The sequence below is a fragment of the Mirounga angustirostris genome, unplaced genomic scaffold, assembly GCF_029215605.1.
Source record: "Mirounga angustirostris isolate CCGP_5_RB_7025 unplaced genomic scaffold, mMirAng1.0.hap1 SCAF_4, whole genome shotgun sequence".
NCBI classification, from domain to species: domain Eukaryota; kingdom Metazoa; phylum Chordata; class Mammalia; order Carnivora; family Phocidae; genus Mirounga; species Mirounga angustirostris.
The window spans coordinates 138,408,774-138,428,307 of NW_026991712.1; the positions used below are offsets into that span (position 1 = coordinate 138,408,774).

A 19,534-nucleotide genomic window follows, 5' to 3' on the forward strand; every position below is an offset into this window, starting at 1 on the left:
AGAAAGAGTTGACTCTGGCACTAGATTAATTTCCTGCCCTCTCTATGGCTTGAAATATTGCTCAGCTTGACCCAGACTTTGGAAAGGAAGTGTTTACTTATAATATCTTCAAGGAACTAAAAGTGCTTCCACCATCTTGGGGAAGGGAAGCCTTTTCTAAGCATGATAACAAAGTGAAAAATCATAAAAGAAAAGATTGATTTATTTGATTTCATAAAAATAAAAGTTTGCTATGTTATAAAAACACACGTCATAAGCAAAATTAAAAGTTAAACTGATTTTTTATGGGGCGCCTGGGTGGCTCAGATGGTTAAGCGTCTGCCTTCGGCTCAGGTCATGATCTCAGGGTCCTGGGATCGAGTCCCGCATCGGGCTCCCTGCTCCTTGGGAGCCTGCTTCTCCCTCTGCCTCTCTCTCTCTCTCTCTGTCTCTCATGAATAAATAAATAAAATCTTTAAAAAAAAAAAAAAGTTAAACTGATTTTTTAAAACGCAGTAAGAAAATAAGTAAGAAAAGATAAATACACCAATAGAGGATGGAATAGAGGAAGAAAAGAATGAATATTCATTAGAGAAAAAATAATGGCTGTTACAGGCCAATAAAATTCAATCTTAGTTATCAAAGACATGGAAGTTGAAACAACAACAGCATGCCATTGTTGCTTTTAAAATGGACAATGACTGGGGCGCCTGGGTGGCTCAGTGGGTTAGGCTGAATGGGTTAAGTGACTTTGGCTCAGGTCATAATCCTAGAGTCTGCCCCCACCCACGTGTGTCTCCCCCCACAAATAAATAAATAAAATCTTTAATAAATAAACAAAACAGACAATGCCTAAGAAAATGACAATACCTATTGTTGGTGAAGGGAAACAGAATGGTGCATTCTCTGGCCCTATTGCTAGGGACTGTAAATACACAGAGAGGTCTATGATAAGATCTTGAGGTCAGGTACTGTCTGCCTGGGCCCTTTAAAGCAATTTTCATCACAGTGTTATTTATAACAACAAAAAACTGGAATAATTCTAACTTTTTTTTTTTTTTTAAGATTTTATTTATTTATTTGAGACAGAGAGAATGAGAGCGAGGAGGGTCAGAGGGAGAAGCAGACTCCCTGCTGAGCAGGGAGCCCGATGTGGGACTCGATCCCGGGACTCCAGGATCATGACCTGAGCCGAAGGCAGTCGCTTAACCAACTGAGCCACGCAGGCGCCCCTAATTCTAACTTTTTCAACCGTAGAGGATAGGTTAAAAAAAATTAAGAAACGCCCCTACAATGGAACATGTTTAATAAGGCCAATAAAAATGATGTCATTAAAAATATTTAATGACACAGAAAGAGGTTTGTGATGTTGTGAAAAGACAAATGCTGTTTAACAATAGAGAATGCCCTGATACGGCTCCATTTTGGTAAATATAAATACAAAAACATGTGCATAAGAAAACACTAAAAGAATACATGTTAGCAGGGACTATATAGTTTTGGTTTCATTGCTTTTTCTAGGTTTTCTACGGCAAATACTTTGAGCTTCTAAAAGTACTTTTAAATCTAGATTTTTAAAAAATTCTTATTTTTTAGAGAGAGCATGAGCATGAGCTGGAGGTGAGGGGGGCGGGGTAGGGGGAGACAGGGAGGGGCAGACGGAGAGATGGAATTCCAAGCAGGCTCCATGCCCAACACGGGGCTCCATCTCATGACCCAGAGATCATGACCTGAGCCGAAATCAAGAATTGGACGCTTAACCAACTCAGCCACCCAGGCACCCCAAATCTAGGTTTTTTTAAAGGAAGAAAAAGTTTTGAGGAAAATATCAATAAAAGTTACAGAAGACCCTCCAGGCCCACCTCACCTCAAAAGATCTGAGCTGTTGAACCCAACTTCCTAACAGAAGTCTCCTGGAGACCTTAGTTTTCCTGAAACGAGAGTTAATGAGGCCGCTTCAACTGACCCTGGGGAAAAGGACCCAAAACGGCTTAGCTGGATTCTTAAGTGGTCTTTCAAGAGTTCCCCAAGCCTTTCCCAAATATCTCTCTTAGCAAGACGAGTAGCGGGTTTGTGCAGCATGGGAGGGATGGGCTACAGCAGGTGACCCTGACTCGATGCAGGACCCCTCTGTCATCAGCACCTAAATGGCACTCATTTCAAGGCCAGCATCCCAAGGTCTGCCCAGGATTTACCTGTGATCCTGGCCCAAAGTTTGATGAGACTGTCATGATCGGCCTGATTCCCACTGGGAATCATTAGCAGAGAGATGCCCATCACCAGCAGGAAGGCTTCCTCTGAGCTCTTGTCTTCCATGTGGTTGCATTATCCCCCTACCCCAAGCTCCCCGGCCCAAACATTCCTTTCTACCCGAACAAACTTGATTATAAAGTAAAGAAATAAGAGCAAAACACCCACAAATAAAAAACAAAATATCAATAGCAACAAGAAGTTAAGGTCTGTAAAAGCACACACTACTAAGATTGCACCGCCTGTTTGCCTAGTTCTTGTAAACACATGCCTGGTAAGCAGTCGGTGAGGATTTCTGATCACCTAGCGGTTGTTGATGTAAAAACCAAGACTAGAAAAGCATATGCAGATCAAGTCTACAGCTTAGAGAGCATCACCTTATCATATTAGGATGTGACACTGCTCACTGCAGACATGATTACTCCTGCACGACAAGTGAGAGCCCTAAGTTCTGAGAGGTGAAGTGACTGGCCCACGGTCCCTTACAGGTTAGTGGCCACGTGGGCCAGGGCTCTGCCTCGGGTTGGAGTGGTAGCACTAAGTAAACCCAGTTTCAGCATGGAGATGTCAAACCCACCTGTGTAGCCCTCAGAGCACCAGCGGTACCACAGAAGAGCATGAGAGAAGCTTCTTGGTGTGTCTATTTATTTGGGGTTTTCTTATTTTTGTTTTATTCAGGCAAACTTCACATACCATGAAATGAGCCATTTTCAAGTGAAGAAATAATTCGGTGGCACTGAGGACATAAACACCACTTCTATCCAGCCCCAAAACATGTCCGTCACTCCAGAAGGAAACCCCAGACCCATTAAGCAGTTGCTGCCTATTCCCCTCACCCCAGTCCCTGGCAACCTCCACTCTCTCTCTCTCTCTGTACATTTAAATATTCTGAATATTTTTACATGGGACTTTTTGTATCTAACTTCCTTCACTCAGTATAACATTTTTGAGGTTCACCCACATTGCAGCATGTATCAGTACACAGTGTCTTTTTATGGCTGAATAATATTCCATTGTGTGTATATATCACAATGTGTCTGCCTATTCAAAAGGACATCTGGGCTGTTTCTGCCTCCTGGCTATTATACACAGTGCTTTTATGAACATGCATGTCCTTGAATTTGTTTGAGTACCTGTTTTCAATTCTTTGGGGGTATACATGAGTTATCTTAGTTCCTTATGTATTTTACTTATATTTTATCTGAGTATAAAGAGTATATGGTATTTACTGGAGAAAATGGAAAAACTAGAGGGAAAACACAAATTTTAAAAAAGTCACTTAAGGGTGATTAAGAATATCCTCTTCCGTGGATGGAACTGGAGGGTATTATGCTGAGCAAAATAAGTCAATCAGATAAAGACATGTATCATATGACCTCACTGATACAAGGAATTCTTAATCTCAGGAAACAAACTGAGGGTTGCTGGAGTGGTGGGGGGTGGGAGGGATGGGGTGGCTGGGTGATGGACACTGGGGAGGGTATGTGCTATGGTGAGCGCTGTGAATTGTGTAAGACTGATGAATCACAGACCTGTACCTCTGAAACAATAATACATTATATGTTAAAAAAAAAGAAGAAGAAGAAAGCAGGAAGGAAAAATGAAGGGGGGGAATCAGAGGGGGAGACGAACCATGAGAGACTATGGACTCTGAAAAACAAACTGAGGGTTCTAGAGGGCAGGGGGGTGGGGGCATGGGTTAGCCCAGTGATGGGTATTGAGGAGGGCACGTTCTGCATGGAGCACTGGGTGTTATACATGAACAATGAATCATGGAACACTACAGCAAAAACTAATGATGTAATGTATGGTGATTAACATAACATAATAATAAAAAAAAGAATATCCTCTTCTGGAAAAGATAGTCTATACGCTAAAAAGCTTATAACCCCATTCTTTCTTTCCTCCCTATACACATGGATTATTATTTTAGAACTAGGGAATCATTGAGAGTCTGGGCTTTGTGGTCATAAAAACCTGGATTTGAATCCTGGCTCTGCTGTTTGCTAGCTGAGTCACTTCACCTCTGTAAGCCTGTCTTCCCAGCTATGAAATAAACACAACAGTACCTACCTCACATTTATGGCACATTAAATGGGATGATGTTGTGATTAAAGTGTTGAGTAGAGCACCTGGGATAAAAAAGGCATTCAGGAAATATTAGCTGTAATAGTACTTTCCACCCAGAGATTTGCTAACTCTACCATAACGTGAGGTTTGCAAGAGAGGAATTCTGTGTTTTCACCACTGTGTCTTTAGTGCGGCGCCTGACACACAGCTGGCACTCAGTAAATATCTGGTGAGTGAACGAGTGAATATAAACGTCGGAGAAAGAACTGAAATGAGAGATCTGGGCCAGATCTCTGGGAAAACACAGGTTTCTGAGTTCAGAAGACAAGGAACAACCAACAGAAAATTCTTACAAGTCACTTTGAATTCGGCACAAGCATATTTCAGTGGCTGGTGTTGGTCAGGTCTGACTTGGGGCCCACATAAAATGGAATCATATGCAGAAAACGGTCAGAAAGTAAGTTCATCTTAGTTGCAGCAACTGGGGGCAGAGCTAGGAGCCCTCTGAGGCATGTGGTGAGTTGAACTTCCTAAGCTCCTGGACCAGCTAAGTCTCGGAGCTTTTTTTCAAAGCAAATGAAGCATTTGATGGAATAAACCCAGGCAAAGAGATATTTAAGCATGGGGCCTTGACAGGAACTGCCCTGAAGTAATATCACTTGGAACTAAAGAGATGATTAGTGAGCTTCTCAGGGCCCTACAGGAAATCTTGCCTGGCACAGGAATGCAAAATTTTCCAACCTTGTCTAAAAACAGTTTCCCCACACTCCACTGCCTCATAATGATGTCTGTAATGGGTTGCAGAGCTCACTGCCTGTGGAAGACCTCACCGCCCTCCTCCTGTTCTGGGTCCGTATCCCAATAAGGGACTTGCCCTGTTTGTAGACTAACTTTTCCCACAAGCTCAGGAGTTGTAGGCATGGAAGTTCCCTGGAGACAGGCCAAGAAAATGAAGGGCTGACCCCTACCTCAGGTGGCTATTAGGAAGGCCTAGCCAGGGAGGATGTGAGAATCCTTTGTTCTGGGGTAGCAGGCTGTTTTCATACAGGTATGTTTTCATACTTCTCCTTTAAAGCACCCATCACTGCTAAAGTTAGATGATTTTTAGTATATGTGTGTATGTGAAATTCATTGTTAAAGTCTCTCTCTTCCGCTACACTACAGACTGTTTCTGACTTGTTCATTACTGCATCTTCAGCCCCAAGTAGAGGTTTTGTCCACTACGGGCAATAAACATTTGTTGAGTAAATGAATCTAAGGCATTTTATTACAAAAAAAATTTTTTTTGAGAAAGCATGTGTGCATGCGAAGGGTGGGGCAGAGGGAGAGAGAATCTTAAGCAGATTCCACACTCAGCATGGAGTCCAACGCAGGGCTGCATCTCATGACCCGGAGCTGAAATCAAGAGTTGGATGCTTAACTGACTGAGCCACCCAGACTCCCCCTATTACAAATTTCAATTCAGTTGGAGGCAATATAGTATATTGGTCAAGGACATGAGTTTGAATTCAGCTTCCCTGCTTTGGGACTTTGGGCAAACTGCGGAAATTGCTTTTATCAGTTTCCCGATGTTGCTTTAACAAATTACTACAGACTTGGTGGTTTAAAACAACAGAAATTTATTCTCTCACATTTCTGAGGCTCAAAGCCTCAGGACCATACTCCTTCTTGGGGGCTCTAGGGAGAATCCATTCCTTGCCTCTTCCAGTTTCTGGGGGGTGCCCCAGCATTCCCCAGCTTATGGCCACATCTCCCCAGTCTCTGCCTTGGTCTTCACAACAGCCTCTCCTCTGTGGGTTTGTATGAAATCTCCCTCAGCCTTTGTCTTATGAAGACACTTGTAGGCATCTAGGTCACACCCAGATAATGCAAGATAATCTCTTCTCAAAATCCTTAATTAATTTACATCTGCTAATACCCTTTTTCCAAATAAGGTAAAATTCATAGGTTCTGGGGCTTAGGACATGGACATATCTTTGGGGAGGGGGCACCATTCAGCCCATGCCATTTCTCAAAGGCTTTTTTCTCATCTGTAAAATGGACACACTATCTCTTAGAATTATGAGGATTAAGTGTGACAATGCATGGGAATCATTTAACATGACTTAGGGCATATGAAAAGCCCTCAATAGATGGTAGCTCTTAATAGTTCATGAGGCAAGGAGGTATTACTCCCGATGGCCATTAGAAAAAGTGATGGAGTTCTGCCAACTCATTTGGACATAAAAATTTTTTTTGCCAATATTAATATCAGTAACTGTATCTAGATTTATTTAATCAGGGCTGGAACCTGACCTCAGCCGTCTTACAGGTCATCACATTCTGTGCCCACAGCAACCATAGAAGACTGGTATTCTCTCCATTTAACAGATGAAAAAAAGAAGAAAAAAACCCACTAAACTAAAGCTCAATTTTTGAGAAGCCGAGTAAGCCACAAGGCTTACATATACACCAAGGACTTCTCCCTCCAAACCCAGTTCTTCTCTATACTACCTCAGAAAATTAAGGACAGAAATGGAGAAAGGCCCAAACTTCTGTACCTGGCTAAATCACTTGTTAGAGAATATTATGGAATTTGCTGAGTACACTGCGGATTAGCCTGGAAGAACCTGAAAACAGTGGTTCTCAAATTTTGTTGCAGATTGGAATCACCTGGAAAACTTTTAACCCTTCAATTACAGACCGTAGAGAACAACAAAATCAGAATGGGGGTGAGGGATAGACCCTGGCATGAGGAATTGTTAAAACTCCCCAAATGATTACAATTACAGCTGAGGTTAAGAGGTACTGCTCTATCAGGGGTTTTCCTACCAGAAAAATACAGAGGCTTAGGGTCCACTCTGCTTCAGTGAACCTGGGTCTCCCCAGGTGATTCTGATGCCCACCAAAGTTTGCAGACAACTACTCTAATGTACCTTTCCACTTTGACGTTCTGATTCCCACCACTCACTTGTTTATTTTTCTATTTATTTAAATGCCTGTATCAGAGTCAGAGCTACATGGATACATAAATAAGACATAACTCCTGATCTCAAGATTCCTGGCAAGCTGTTCTGCTGCTCTCACTCTTCACAATGCTCCTCTTGGCTGGCCCTCCTGCTAGAAGGGAAGATCCCTCAGGGCTTTGCTTGACATGAAGAAGATGCTTAATGAATATTTCTTGCATGAGGAAGAGGAAAGTGAAGGAGAGGAAAAACATACATGAAAATAAGCATCACCTAGGAGTGTGGGGAGACTCATCCACTTTCCCACTTCCCCCACAGAGTAAGGCATGGTTACCTATGGTGTCAGGAAAGACTTCTTTGAAGAGGTGAGGTCTGAACTGGGTCTATAAGGATGACAAAAGGTTGAGATGGGTAGTCTCATCATAGCAAACACCAAAGTTTACACAGAGGCCTGAAATATGGTGGGAAACAATGAGTAGTTTGGTTCTAGAGCAAAGCAAGCAGGAGCAGAGGGGCCGGATCAGTGGGAGTTGAGGCAGAAGCCAGATGCCAAAGCACTTTGTATGATCTCTTCTGCCCTTGGCCAAAAGACCTCCAAGTCCAAAAGTCCCTGTGAGTCTTTGAGCAAAGCTTAAGCAAAGCTTGACCAAAGCCATAGGCCCAGGACTAGAAAGGCCTATGATCTCTATGAGCAGGACTGCAGTCCACAAAGTTCTAGAAGCACCTTGAGGCCAAAGTCATTTCTAAAGTGGGTGAACAGGAGGTTCCCTCAGCAGGCAGGTTTAAATCCAAACTAAAATACATGCAGGAAAGGAAAAGGATGGCCTGAGCAAATCAAGAAACTCTCTGCTGCCTCCTGATTATTTATGCCTCCAAGATTGGGCCTGGTCTTAGCCAGCAACTACCGAAAATGGTACCAAGGGAGTAAGGAATCTGAGACCCATGATAGGAGGTAGATAAATCTCTATCCTGATTCTAAATGGTAAAAACAGGAGCATAAACATTTCCAAGCTTGTTTAATTGCTCCTCTGTCTCGACTGGGCGGTGGTTGCTGGGAGCAGGGAGCTCTGTGTTCCTCACACAGCCAAATTGGCCTTTTGTGGAACACCCTAGGGCTGCATCCCTCGAAGCTGACAGCAGCCCGTGGAGGAGGAGACAGGAGGGCTGATGGGAGGGACTGGTGTCAAAAGCTGGAGCTGAAAAGACCACTGAGGCTGACCCTCTGCTTCTGTGGTGGTGCCCACTGGCAAGCCCCTCCCCTCTGAGTAGGTTTTAAAGAAGCAAGATTGATCGTCTAGGCATTTTCCTGCACTTTATGACAGAATTCCATAGGCCTCATCTTGGAGGTTCCTTCCCTAAAATGCATAGACTTACCAAGTAAAGAGTCCTAGAGAGCCCGGCTTGGTTGAAGGGGAACTGATTTCCACATCACGTGCTTCCATGCTGGGTTCTAGGCCAATGGACCGAGGACTTGTCAATTACCAAGGGATTAAGTAGATACAGCAGAGCTGGAAAGAAGCTCCCCTGCTTTCTTATCAAGAAGGTATTCTTCTCACTGTTTCTAGAATGAGACTAGATTTTTAAAAAAATTTATTGATTTGACAGAAAGAGCGCACAAGCAGGGGGAGCAGCAGAGGGAGAGGGAGAAGCAGACTCCCCACTGAGCAGGGAACTCGATGCAGGGCTCGATCCCAGGACCCCGGGATCATGACCTGAGCTGAAGGCAGATGCTCAACCGACTGAGCCACCCAGGCGCCCCTAGACTAGATTTTTTTTTTTTTTTTAATTGCTAAAGGAAAAGCAAACTAACAGTGGAGACTAACTTTGGATGGTCAGGAAAAACTTAATCTGTGTGGATGACAGTGACAAGCATGGCAATATCTGAAAAGGGGAAGAGGGCTCTGGGTAGAAGGAGCAGCTAATCAAATGCCCGTGGTCAGGAAAAGAGCTTGGCTTGCTGGAGGAACCTCAAGGAAGAGAGTACATCTGGTGCAGAGCCAGCCCGGGAGTCCAGTGCAAGGTGGGGTTTGAGAGAGAGGCGATGCTGGATCATAGGACCCTGTTTGAATGTGCACCAACTATTGCCCCAAAGCTGTGATTTTCCTGCATGGCTCTGTGATTCTGCCACTGTCCTTTATGTCACCGTTACCAAATTATAACCCTTTGTGCTTCAGATTTCTTTTCTTTCTTTTTTTTTTTTTTAAGATTTTATCTATTGACTTGAGGGAGGGAGAGCAGGAGAGAGAGTGAGCAGGAGGGAGGAGAAGAGGAAGAATGAGAAGCAGATTCCCAGCCAAGCAGGGAGCCCGATGCGGGACCCGATCCCAGGACCCTGGGATCATGACCCAAGCCGAGAGGGAGACGCTTACCCAACTGAGCCACTGTGCTTCAGATTTCTAACCTGCAAATTTTTCTCCACAAAACCCACATTACTCAAAATATTGCCTTTTTTGAGAGTTACTGATCAGATTATCATTGGTAATGATAATCCCTTACACTTAGATATTTCAAAGCATTATATACAGACACAGAATCCATTTTAGAAAAATTTCTTTTCATAAAAAGTAGGTTGTAGAATTTTAAAGCTGGAATGGGCACAAGAACATCGTCTCGTGCTCTGAGGAGGAAACACAGGTTCGGAGATGTCCGTCAGATTCTAGCTGTTGTGTATTAGAGCAGCACCTTTGAAGAGAAATAGAACAGAAGACACACATGCAAGCAACGTGTGTAATTTTGGATTGGCTAGTAGCAACATTATAAAGATTAGGTAAAATCAATTTTATGATATATTTCGCTTAATTCATACATGAAAAGTTAGCATTTCAACATGTAGCCAATATGAAAATTATCAATGAGGTATTTTAAGTTCTTTCATCATATCAAAACTTTGAAATCCAGAAGCGTTTTACAGTTACACTACATCTCACTTTGGACTGGCCCCACTGCAAGTGTTCCTTAGCCACAGGTGTCTGGTGGCTACGACACTAGACCACGCAACCTTGGAGCCTCCTAATGAGGAAGGCAGCCAGAACAAGGATCGGTAGCTCCCTCTTTACAGATGAGAACACTGAGGCCCAGAACTTAACTGACAAATCACTGACCTGGTGGTGGAGCTGAGCTGGGACTAGAATCTACGCTCCTTGTCAAGTGCTCTTCCCCAAATCATACTTCCCTCCCCTAGGAGAATAAGAAGGAAGAACGGGAAGCCTAAGAGCTACCAGAAGCAAGTACCCATCTGTACTGGAGACTGGGATGGGGCTTCATACTTGATTTCACTCTTACGGGGACCCTTTGGAGTTGATGTCCCTTCTCCCATTTTCCCTATGAGGCTACTGAGGCTCCAAGTGCCTCTGTTGTTGATAGCAGCAAGATGGTATCTGTCCTTTGAAGAAAATGCTACTACCAGTATGAGCAAGATGTTGCTTGAGGCTGCAGGGGACAAGGGCAGGCTGCCCCAGGATGGGCCACTCTGGCATGAGTGTTATTTTGAGTTAAAGGTAATCAAAACTCAGCAGAAACAGGAAAACCTCTTTTCCTGATTCTCAACTGCCTAAATTTACATTGGAAAGGAGAGCCTGCAACTGGCAGAGAGCTAGGAAAGGAAATTCCCCTTTACCTAAGAAAGTTATCTGCATAATAGGGCAACCTTCTTTTTCCAAACATCTCCTTTCACCTTCCTGCATAATGGCCTTCCTCCCCTTTGTATTCTTGGGTCCTACCTCTCTCCTTAGCTCAGATAAACTTCATATTGCCTCATTGTTTTTGGAATCTCATGTCTGTGTGGATTCCCCACATGTATGCCTATTAAATTTGATTTTCTCCTGTTATTCTGTCTCATGTCAATTTGATTCTAAGTTGAGCTAGAAGGACCTCAAAGGGCAGAGGAAAGTCTTCCTTCCCAACAAGGCCAACACCCGAATTGGGGCTGTCTTAAACAACACAGGGCTACCCCAGGAATTCCACCAGGAATTCTTCCAACCAGCTACCAGTTTTGAAGATGGGACACTGAATGGATAAGCTCTCAAAGACCCCAGTCCTAGGAAGGCTGCTCTTTAGCCTGCCAAGTACCAAGACTCCTGCCAAGTACCAAGTCCTTATGTTGCTTCTTCACCCACTGCCACTGCTCCAAATCCATACAATCAGGAGTACAAGAAAAGGATCCAGCTACCTCATTTGGGGTAAGTGTGAACTAAGCTCCAAGCTACAGGCAAGTCAGTATCATTTAAATCGACTCCTTAAGTGCCAAGGACAAACCAAGTAACAGAGAAAGTGGACGAGAGGAAGCAACCCCCCCTGAAGCAGAGAACCTGGTCACAGTTCTTGACAGTCAAGCTCTCAGGGAAGAGGTGGGCTAAGGGACTGAGGCCAGCATGTAACTATCTGTCTATTATGACCATGCAATCAGATGTCCTTGGCACAACACGCAAGTGTGACCCAGAGATGTGTTTGTTGGCCAGGAAAAGTCTTAGGTGATAGATTCAAATGTCCCCACTCCAGAGGTGAGTAAAAGGAAGTTCAGAGTCATAGTAACTCCAGAGCTCACGCTCATTAAGAACCATATGTGTAAAGCTCTAAGCTAGTAGAAAAAGCCAGGTCTCCATTTAAAAAACCAAGGCGGGACAAAAAATACCCCCAAATCTAGTCTGTCAGCACAGAGAATTATTTGAAGTTGGAAGCAAGCCTCGGTATTTTTTTAAGTAGGAGGCTCCCTCCCTTTCTGTTACCTACGGGGGCAATTTCCAGTCCTTTCTCCAAAAGAAACATTTGGCTTTCTACAGAGAACCTCTGAGACCTCATGTGACTGAAAATGGAAGAAGGGGAAAGAGGCCCTCATCACACCCCATCCCAAAACCCCCATGGGGAAGCTGAGGTTGGGTCCCTGTAGATCCATTTATTTTAGAAGGTACTTGGTCCTGAAGCATTTGTTTCAGAAATTACCCCCATGCCCCATCAATAGTAGCTTTCAACGGCTCTTCCCGGGTGGGCTTGTCTCTGTTCAATTTCATTTCCTGCTGGAAAGGATAAACAGGTAACTGTTTAATGCCACTGACTGGACTCATTTAACAGAAAAACAGGACCTGAGTGAAGCTGGGGGACCAGGGTGGGGTTGATGGGTGGAACGAAGCAGCTGGGGGAAGAGAAAGGCACTAAAGAACACCAACGGATGGGGCTTATTTCACTGCTCCTGCATGTGAGGGAGCATGGCCCACAGGAGGAGGGGATAGGAATGCATAGGAAGGAGTGTAATCAGCTGCCACTTTGAACGTGGATCCTAGATTTGGCCTGGAAGCCTTGGTGGGGATCCTGGCACTGCCCCTCACTACTGGTGCCCTTCAGCCAACTCCTTCAAGCCTGATGAGCCTCAGTGGCCTGTCTGTTCTCCCATACAATGTGGTATGAATTCGAATGATGCATGCAACATGCTTAGCCAGTGCCTTGCACATAGTAGGTATTCACTTGCAGCAGCTATGAATCGGCACAGCTGGGATAGGAACCCAAACAATTTAGCACCTTGTTTCCTACTACATACCAGACACTGTGTTGGGCAATAAGAGCATGAAAGAGCCCCTGGCTTTAAAAAGGCAGGCAAAAAATAGATAATTTCAGTATAGCATGGTAAGGACTCTGATCAAGATAGACATGGGGTGATATGGTACCCCACATAGGAAGTATTTGGAGGCACTGTTGATGGTCAGTGGGATTGATAAAAGGATTCATTCATTGTCTCTCCCTCTCTCTTTAGAACGCAAGGTCCAGCAAAGCAGTGATGCTGCCTATCTTATTCAGCACTATGCCCATTAGGAGCACTAAAGGAATGCTTAAGGCGGTACTTAAGTAAAGAAGGAGTTAGCGAGGAGAATGAGGTTTATTAAAGGCAATCCAGTCAGAAGAAACTACATGAACAAAGGCGCAGAGGCTAGAAGTAGAGTGATATATTTAGGGAGTTAGAGGCAGGTTGTTGAAACAAATGAAGTAAAAAGTACGGGGGTAGGGATGATGTGAGAGGAGTCAGCAGGGGTAAGACCACGGAGAACCTTGCTTATCAAGCTAAGAAGTGTGGTGCTGATGTGGGTGAACGTTCATGTGTGCAACATTCATCCAGAGTGGAAAAGCTGTGGACATGGGTTGATTGAATCGGATCTAAAATCTCCAAAATATGCTTTCCCTACACGCCTGCCAAAATACCTATGACTTTTGTTTTACTGTAAAGCCCAAAGTAATAATCATATTAACCAAAAACAGCTGTTCCTTCTTACTCTCCAATTAGTTTATCAGATTTGCGAGCCGGGTCAATTTTCACAACAACCAGATGAGGTAATTACTTTTGTTATCTCATATTACAAGTGAGGAGACCAAAGCACAGATAGGTAGGGTGGCTTGCTCAAAGTCACACAGAATTTAGGTAGTAGACACAGGATTCAAACTTAGTCACCTGGGCCCCAGAGTTCATTCACTTAACCACCATGTTATCTCAAATCTATCTTCCAGTTCACCATTTCTCTCTTCAGCTGAATGCATCCACTGTTTGACCCATTTGAATGAGCTTTTAATTTCTATAACTCTGTTTTTCAGTTCTAGAATTTCTACTTGGTTCTTTTAAAATCTCCTTTTCTTTTTATCATATTATCCTGTGCTTGCCCTATGGTTTCTATTTCCTCTTCACCATGAGACATTTTATTTATTTATTCTTCCCATGAAATATTTTAAACATATATTCTCTCTCAAATCGATCTATTGTCTTTAGTTTTAAGGTATGAGCTCTTTGTGTTTTGTCTACTGACTCTTGCCAAGGGTAGGCTTCTTTTATTCCTCTCCTGCATGTACTATAATTTTTAAAAGCGAACTTAACATCAGTAGGGATCTGCTGTTGTTATTTAGTGGTTCTGATTTTTAAAATTTTGTTTTTGGTGGGAGCGCCACAGGCACTGGGATATTGAGACATTTTGTGAGCTGGTTTTAGGTTGTCCCCTGTGAGGGTCTCGGAGTTTAATCAATTCCAGACCAAGTTCTTACATTCTCTTCTTGGTTTGTAGCTTGTGTATGACATGAGAAGAACTCCAACCCCCAAGCCCCACATAACACAGATTGGGGCTTGTATTTCCCCTGGGTGACCCCAACAGCCCAGGGTGGTTCACAGACTTCCACACCACATCCTCAGTAGAATCGTCCTTCTTTCATGCTCGGTCCAGTCATTCCTCACTGACAGCCTAAGCAGCAAGTTTGTTTCCTATGACCTCAATTCTCATCCTCATGGGATACTGAAACTCTAGCCCCCGAGAACCATACACATTTCCCATATTTTTATAAAACCCTTTATTTAATTCCTTCTTGCTGATCATTGCTCTATCATGGAGCTTGTTCTTCTGGTACCTGGAGATTTCTCCTTTTTGTGGTGCCAGCCTGTCACTGAATTTTTTTTCATTGTATCCTTCCACCAGCATCTCTGTGTAATTAGGGGGGAATGTCCCTTGACAGCCCAATTGACCAAAATGACCAGAAGGCTTTGATTATACATTTAGATATCAGTCTTTCCCACCTGGCTCTATGTTCAGGGAGGACGGAGACCTTTGTCTAATTCATCTTTCAATACTAGTTTTTCAGACAGTGCCCAGACCAGAGTAGGAAGCAAAAAAGATTTAATCAATGAATGAGTTAATTAATTCATTGAATTAATCAATGAATTAATCAGCTTTCTTTCTCATTCTAAATGGGAATGAAAGGCCATATACTAATTTTCTTCTAGAGAAATATGACACCAAGAATCTCTGGAAAGCCATCCACATCCTCTGAAAGGCCATGCTGAACAAACAGAAAGTTTGGGGCCAGTCTTAGTCCAGCTTTTGAGCAAGTAGGTTCACAGCTATCGATACTACTTTCTTGACTGCTAATTACAGTGCTGGTCTGGTAGAAATTCAACGTCTGGCAGCCTCGGCTCTTGACTGGGGCTTCTGCTGCCTTTTTAGCATGTATCTGATGTCCTTTTATAGCCATAACTGGAACCTGATCAGCAATATGCAGTGTACAATGATATCATTTTTGCTCTTGGTGCCATAAGGAGCTTGCCAATTATGTTCACATTCTTGAAAACACCTAGCAAAGTGCTTGTCACAGAGTGGGCACTGAGTGGACATTTAGTGTGCTTAATGTCTTCTTTCACATCAAAAAAAATTCATAAATATTTGTTGTAAATCTACTGCCTCCTAGGCATTGTGCCTGGTGCGGGACATGGAGAGGAATAACATACAGTCCCTGTTTTCATCCTAAACTAGAAAAAGAATGTCCAAAATAATGTTGACAAGAGAAAATTATTCTAAACTTCCTTTTATTTAAGGTGAAAGGATATCTCACGTCATCCCACCACCCTAAAATGCCTAATAAAAGTATAAGCATCAACATAACCTTGCCTATTACTGTTTTATAAGGTTTTCTCTTCAAGGAGAAAATACAGCTCAGTGAACACATGAGCTGACAAAGAGAGCTGATTATAAAAGGCATCTGACATAAAGGACAATGATTTCTGAGCTTGAATCACTACAATCCCAGAATCTAGAATCACACGTGAACTAAAGCAGAAACTCAGTAACTTTGTTGAATGTATTTGCACGTATATATACAGATGTGCCCATCCAGGTATATGGCCTGAGATAAGTTGTGACTCATTATTCCACACACATTTATTGAGGATTTCCTATGAACAAGAGTCTATCCTAGATTTTGTGATGGAGACAAAGACAAAGAACGAGAACAAAATAGAAATCCTACTTACAAGGAACTTTCAGTCTTCAGAATGAGATAGACAGGTATATAAATCACCATGATATAACACAGAAAATGCTAAGAGAAGAAGAGGGGAAAGGGCTATGGAAGTTCCAAAGAAGGAAAGGCCCCTTCCTGCTGAGGGATTAGATAAGACTGTGGCTAATACAGAATTTGTTCTTGGTCTTGAAGGATACGTAATTTGTGGCAAGCAGAAGGGAGAGAATGGTTACTGGCAAGGAAAAAAGGGGTGATTCAGGTGGAAAGAATAGCTTAGGCAAAAGAGGGAGGAAGAAAAGCACAGGGTATATAAGAAGAAATAGAAATTTCGATGGAGATACATAAAGGGACATAATGGGGAGTAGAGGGAAACAAGCCTGGAAGGGTAGGATGAGCCAGCCCGCAGGGGCTTTGGATGTGTCCCAATTTACCATTCCAGGACACAGGATCTCTGTGGAGTAGCCGGTGCTTAGCATATGGCGGAGCTTAATTAATACTACAACAACTCCATAGCAGGAACCTGTTCCCCACGTGCACACGGGAAGCCGCCATCTGTACGCACAGGCAATTACAAACATTCCAAATACTCTGCTCTGAACCCTGCAAGCACATCAAATACTCACTGTAAAAGGTCACCCAGCAAACAGCTCTGATCAATCCTGGCTCAGGCAGAATCAAATCCCCTAAATAAGATCCACTAGATGCAATGTCAGGAAGGTCAGAAACAACCCTATTTCACATCTTGAAGCATTTTTACCATATGGAACATTTTAGAGGAAGAAGGGAAAGGAAAGGGGGGGGAACCTCTCCAGAAATAATAGAATTCCAAGTAATTAAATGTTAAATAATCACAAAGTAAGCAAGGGATTTATTTTGCCCGCCCCCCCCCCGCCCCCAAGGATCTAAGAAGCAGTTGATTTCAAAGAAGGCCGTGCCAGGATTAAAAATGGAGTTTCACGCCTCCTCCCCTCTACCTCCTCCTCCCCCTGTCCACCTCCCCCCACCACCTCCCCTATGCATCACCATTGTGTACCTTTGTCGAGTTCACTTGAAATGTTCCACGATGAGGTAGGCACTAACTCAGCAGTGACTGACAACTCTGTTTCTGGAAAGAAAAAGAAGGGAGGGGAGAAAGACAAGGGTGATATTAAATATATAAGTAACTTATGGGCTGTTAGAAGCATTACAGGAGATTTCCAAAGCCCTGCCTCCTGAGAGAGACCAGGGCAATCCCAGAGCTTATTAAGCTGGAATAGGGCTCTGCTCGCCCAGCAGAGGTGCCTGCATTACAGAGGCTATCCAGATGAACAATCTGTAGACCAGCTTGCAAGGCTGTTTTCTTTAAAACGCGGGCTTGAAAATTAAAATACAGATATTTCATGAACAAAAAAACCAAGCCTGCAGAAATGACCAAACATTATCAAACATAAACTTTTCTTTTTCTTATTAGAAGACCACTCCTAGACTAATATATTCAATAGTCTTTCCATGGAAAATGAGAGCCACATGGCTCTTGCTGATTTTATTTGTTGTATTCATGAATTGATAGGATTTCTATTAATAGAGAAATCTATGTCTCTACATTGAAACTTATAGTCAAGACAAATGAAAGCTGAGCATTTGAATACAAGAGTCAATTGAGGTAACTAAACTTAAAAGGCAATTTTCAAAACCACCATAAATTTAGAGCCACCTGGGGCAGTTAAGCATCTGCCTTTTGCTCAGGTCATGATTCCAGGATTCTGGGATGGAGCCCCACGCTGGGTTCCCTGCTCAGTGGGGAGTCTGCTTCTTTTTCTCCCTCTGCCCCTCCCCCTGCTCGTGCTCTCTCTCTCTTTCTCTCTTAAATAAATAAAATCTTAAAAAAACCACCATAAATTAAAGCAAATAAGCAAATCAACAATCTAAAGGGCACAATACACTGTGAAGATTTAAAAACTCTTCAGTAATACACAAATGATGTTTTTGTTGTTGTTTTTGAAATTTTAAGCCACGACACCATCTACTAGCACATTTTAATAGGGTTTCACTAACCTCCCCTTAGGCCATATCTACACACACACACACACACACACACACACACACACACACACTGTATTATAGAACTTTAGTTCTGAGCAGGATCTCAGAGAACTCAGAGCCTATGATATTAGATACAGGGCACCTGGGTGCTCAGACTTTGGCTCAGGTCATGATCTCAGGGTCCTGGGATCCAGCCCCATGTTGGGCTCAGCGTTTAGCGGGGAGTCTGCTTATCTCTCTCCCTCTGCCCCTTGCCCAGCTCGTGTTCTCTCTGTCTCAAAATAAATAAATAAAATCTTAAAAAAAAAAAGATATATGGCACCCATGCTGTCAATTCTCCTTCCTTCAATCTGGTACAGACATCATTATGAATTACAGCCCTTTTTGCCCTATTAAACCTGGGATCTGCCTTAGAGTCTTTTCAACACAGTACTCTAGGTAGCCACTAAAAATGGTTCTGAAATGCAAGGTGAGCTTTTTAGTGGGTGGAAGAATTGGGATTCAAATCCAGGTCTGTCTAATTGCCCACACCGCCCTAGTAGCTCATGCTACTTGGTACTCAAGTCTGTGAAACCCGATTTGTTTTTCATCCTACCTCTCTGGCTTCACCTTTTTACCTAGACAAGCACACTTTCTTCCACTTCCTTATTTACTGAGGGGCTTGGCTGCCACTTGGCCATAGATGCCACACACCACAGTCAGTGAGTTTTGCCAAGAACAGGATGTTTACCCACTGGGACCTTGCAAAGGCCCACTTCTAGTTTGTCTACTGGGTCTCTGGTCAACTTGTCACACACAGCAGAGACAAAAGGGTTGTTTGGTTTTCCTCTTTCCCTGTCCAAGAGCAGCTGGGAAAGAAAGTAGAAAAACCACACACACTCTACCCAACCCAAATGGCCCCAGTCCCCTCCTATGTCCTGAGGTAAAAACAGCATAGATTCTTTTAAGGGGACGTGAAGCCAGATGGCATGGCAAGAACCTGAAAGCACATTAGATTCCAAAATATGAAATGAGAAAAGTATCCCAAGTGGGAAAAATGCTTAACCCAAAACCACAGTAGAAGGCAGTGCTTCTGCCTGGTATGAACCACTTGTCCTAGGAATGAGTATTTCGTGCAGGTGATTTCACGAGGAAGATCTAATTGTCTACACTCAGGGGCCCTCCGTGAATGACTCCAACCACAGCTCCACTCTCAACCCAATCCTGTTGCCAGCCACTTCGGCTCTTTGAATAATGGCCTCTTGTTTGCAGTATTATGGACGACTGTGGTTCACGATATAAAAGGGCTCATCAAGCACTGCAATCCCCGGACTTCAGGGAGCTTGGGAATGGAAACATGGCAGCCAAGGCAGCATTTCAGGCAAGGAAGCGAAAGGTGGGGAAGAGGTGGGATTAAGATCAACCTTGACAGTATTTACATTCAACATTTTCATAGCTTCATCTTACTGCTTCTCACAGTTAAACTGCCAGAAACAGGTTTCATTTTACAGTATGAATTTTATAGAAAGTTA

The 19,534-nt window shown here is 43.2% G+C and overlaps 1 protein-coding gene across 2 annotated transcripts in view; it reads right to left on the reverse strand.

Moving 5' to 3' along the window:
* Positions 1 to 19,534, reverse strand: part of LOC123859532 (inactive tyrosine-protein kinase transmembrane receptor ROR1) — a 478,330-nt gene that overhangs the window by 237,983 nt on the left and 220,813 nt on the right. For both annotated transcript variants that reach the window (XM_054512827.2, XM_064589028.1), the window contains exon 2: positions 17,035 to 17,106. In XM_054512827.2, the coding sequence (XP_054368802.1) occupies positions 17,035 to 17,106 (72 nt within the window). The remainder of the gene's footprint in view (positions 1 to 17,034; positions 17,107 to 19,534) is intronic.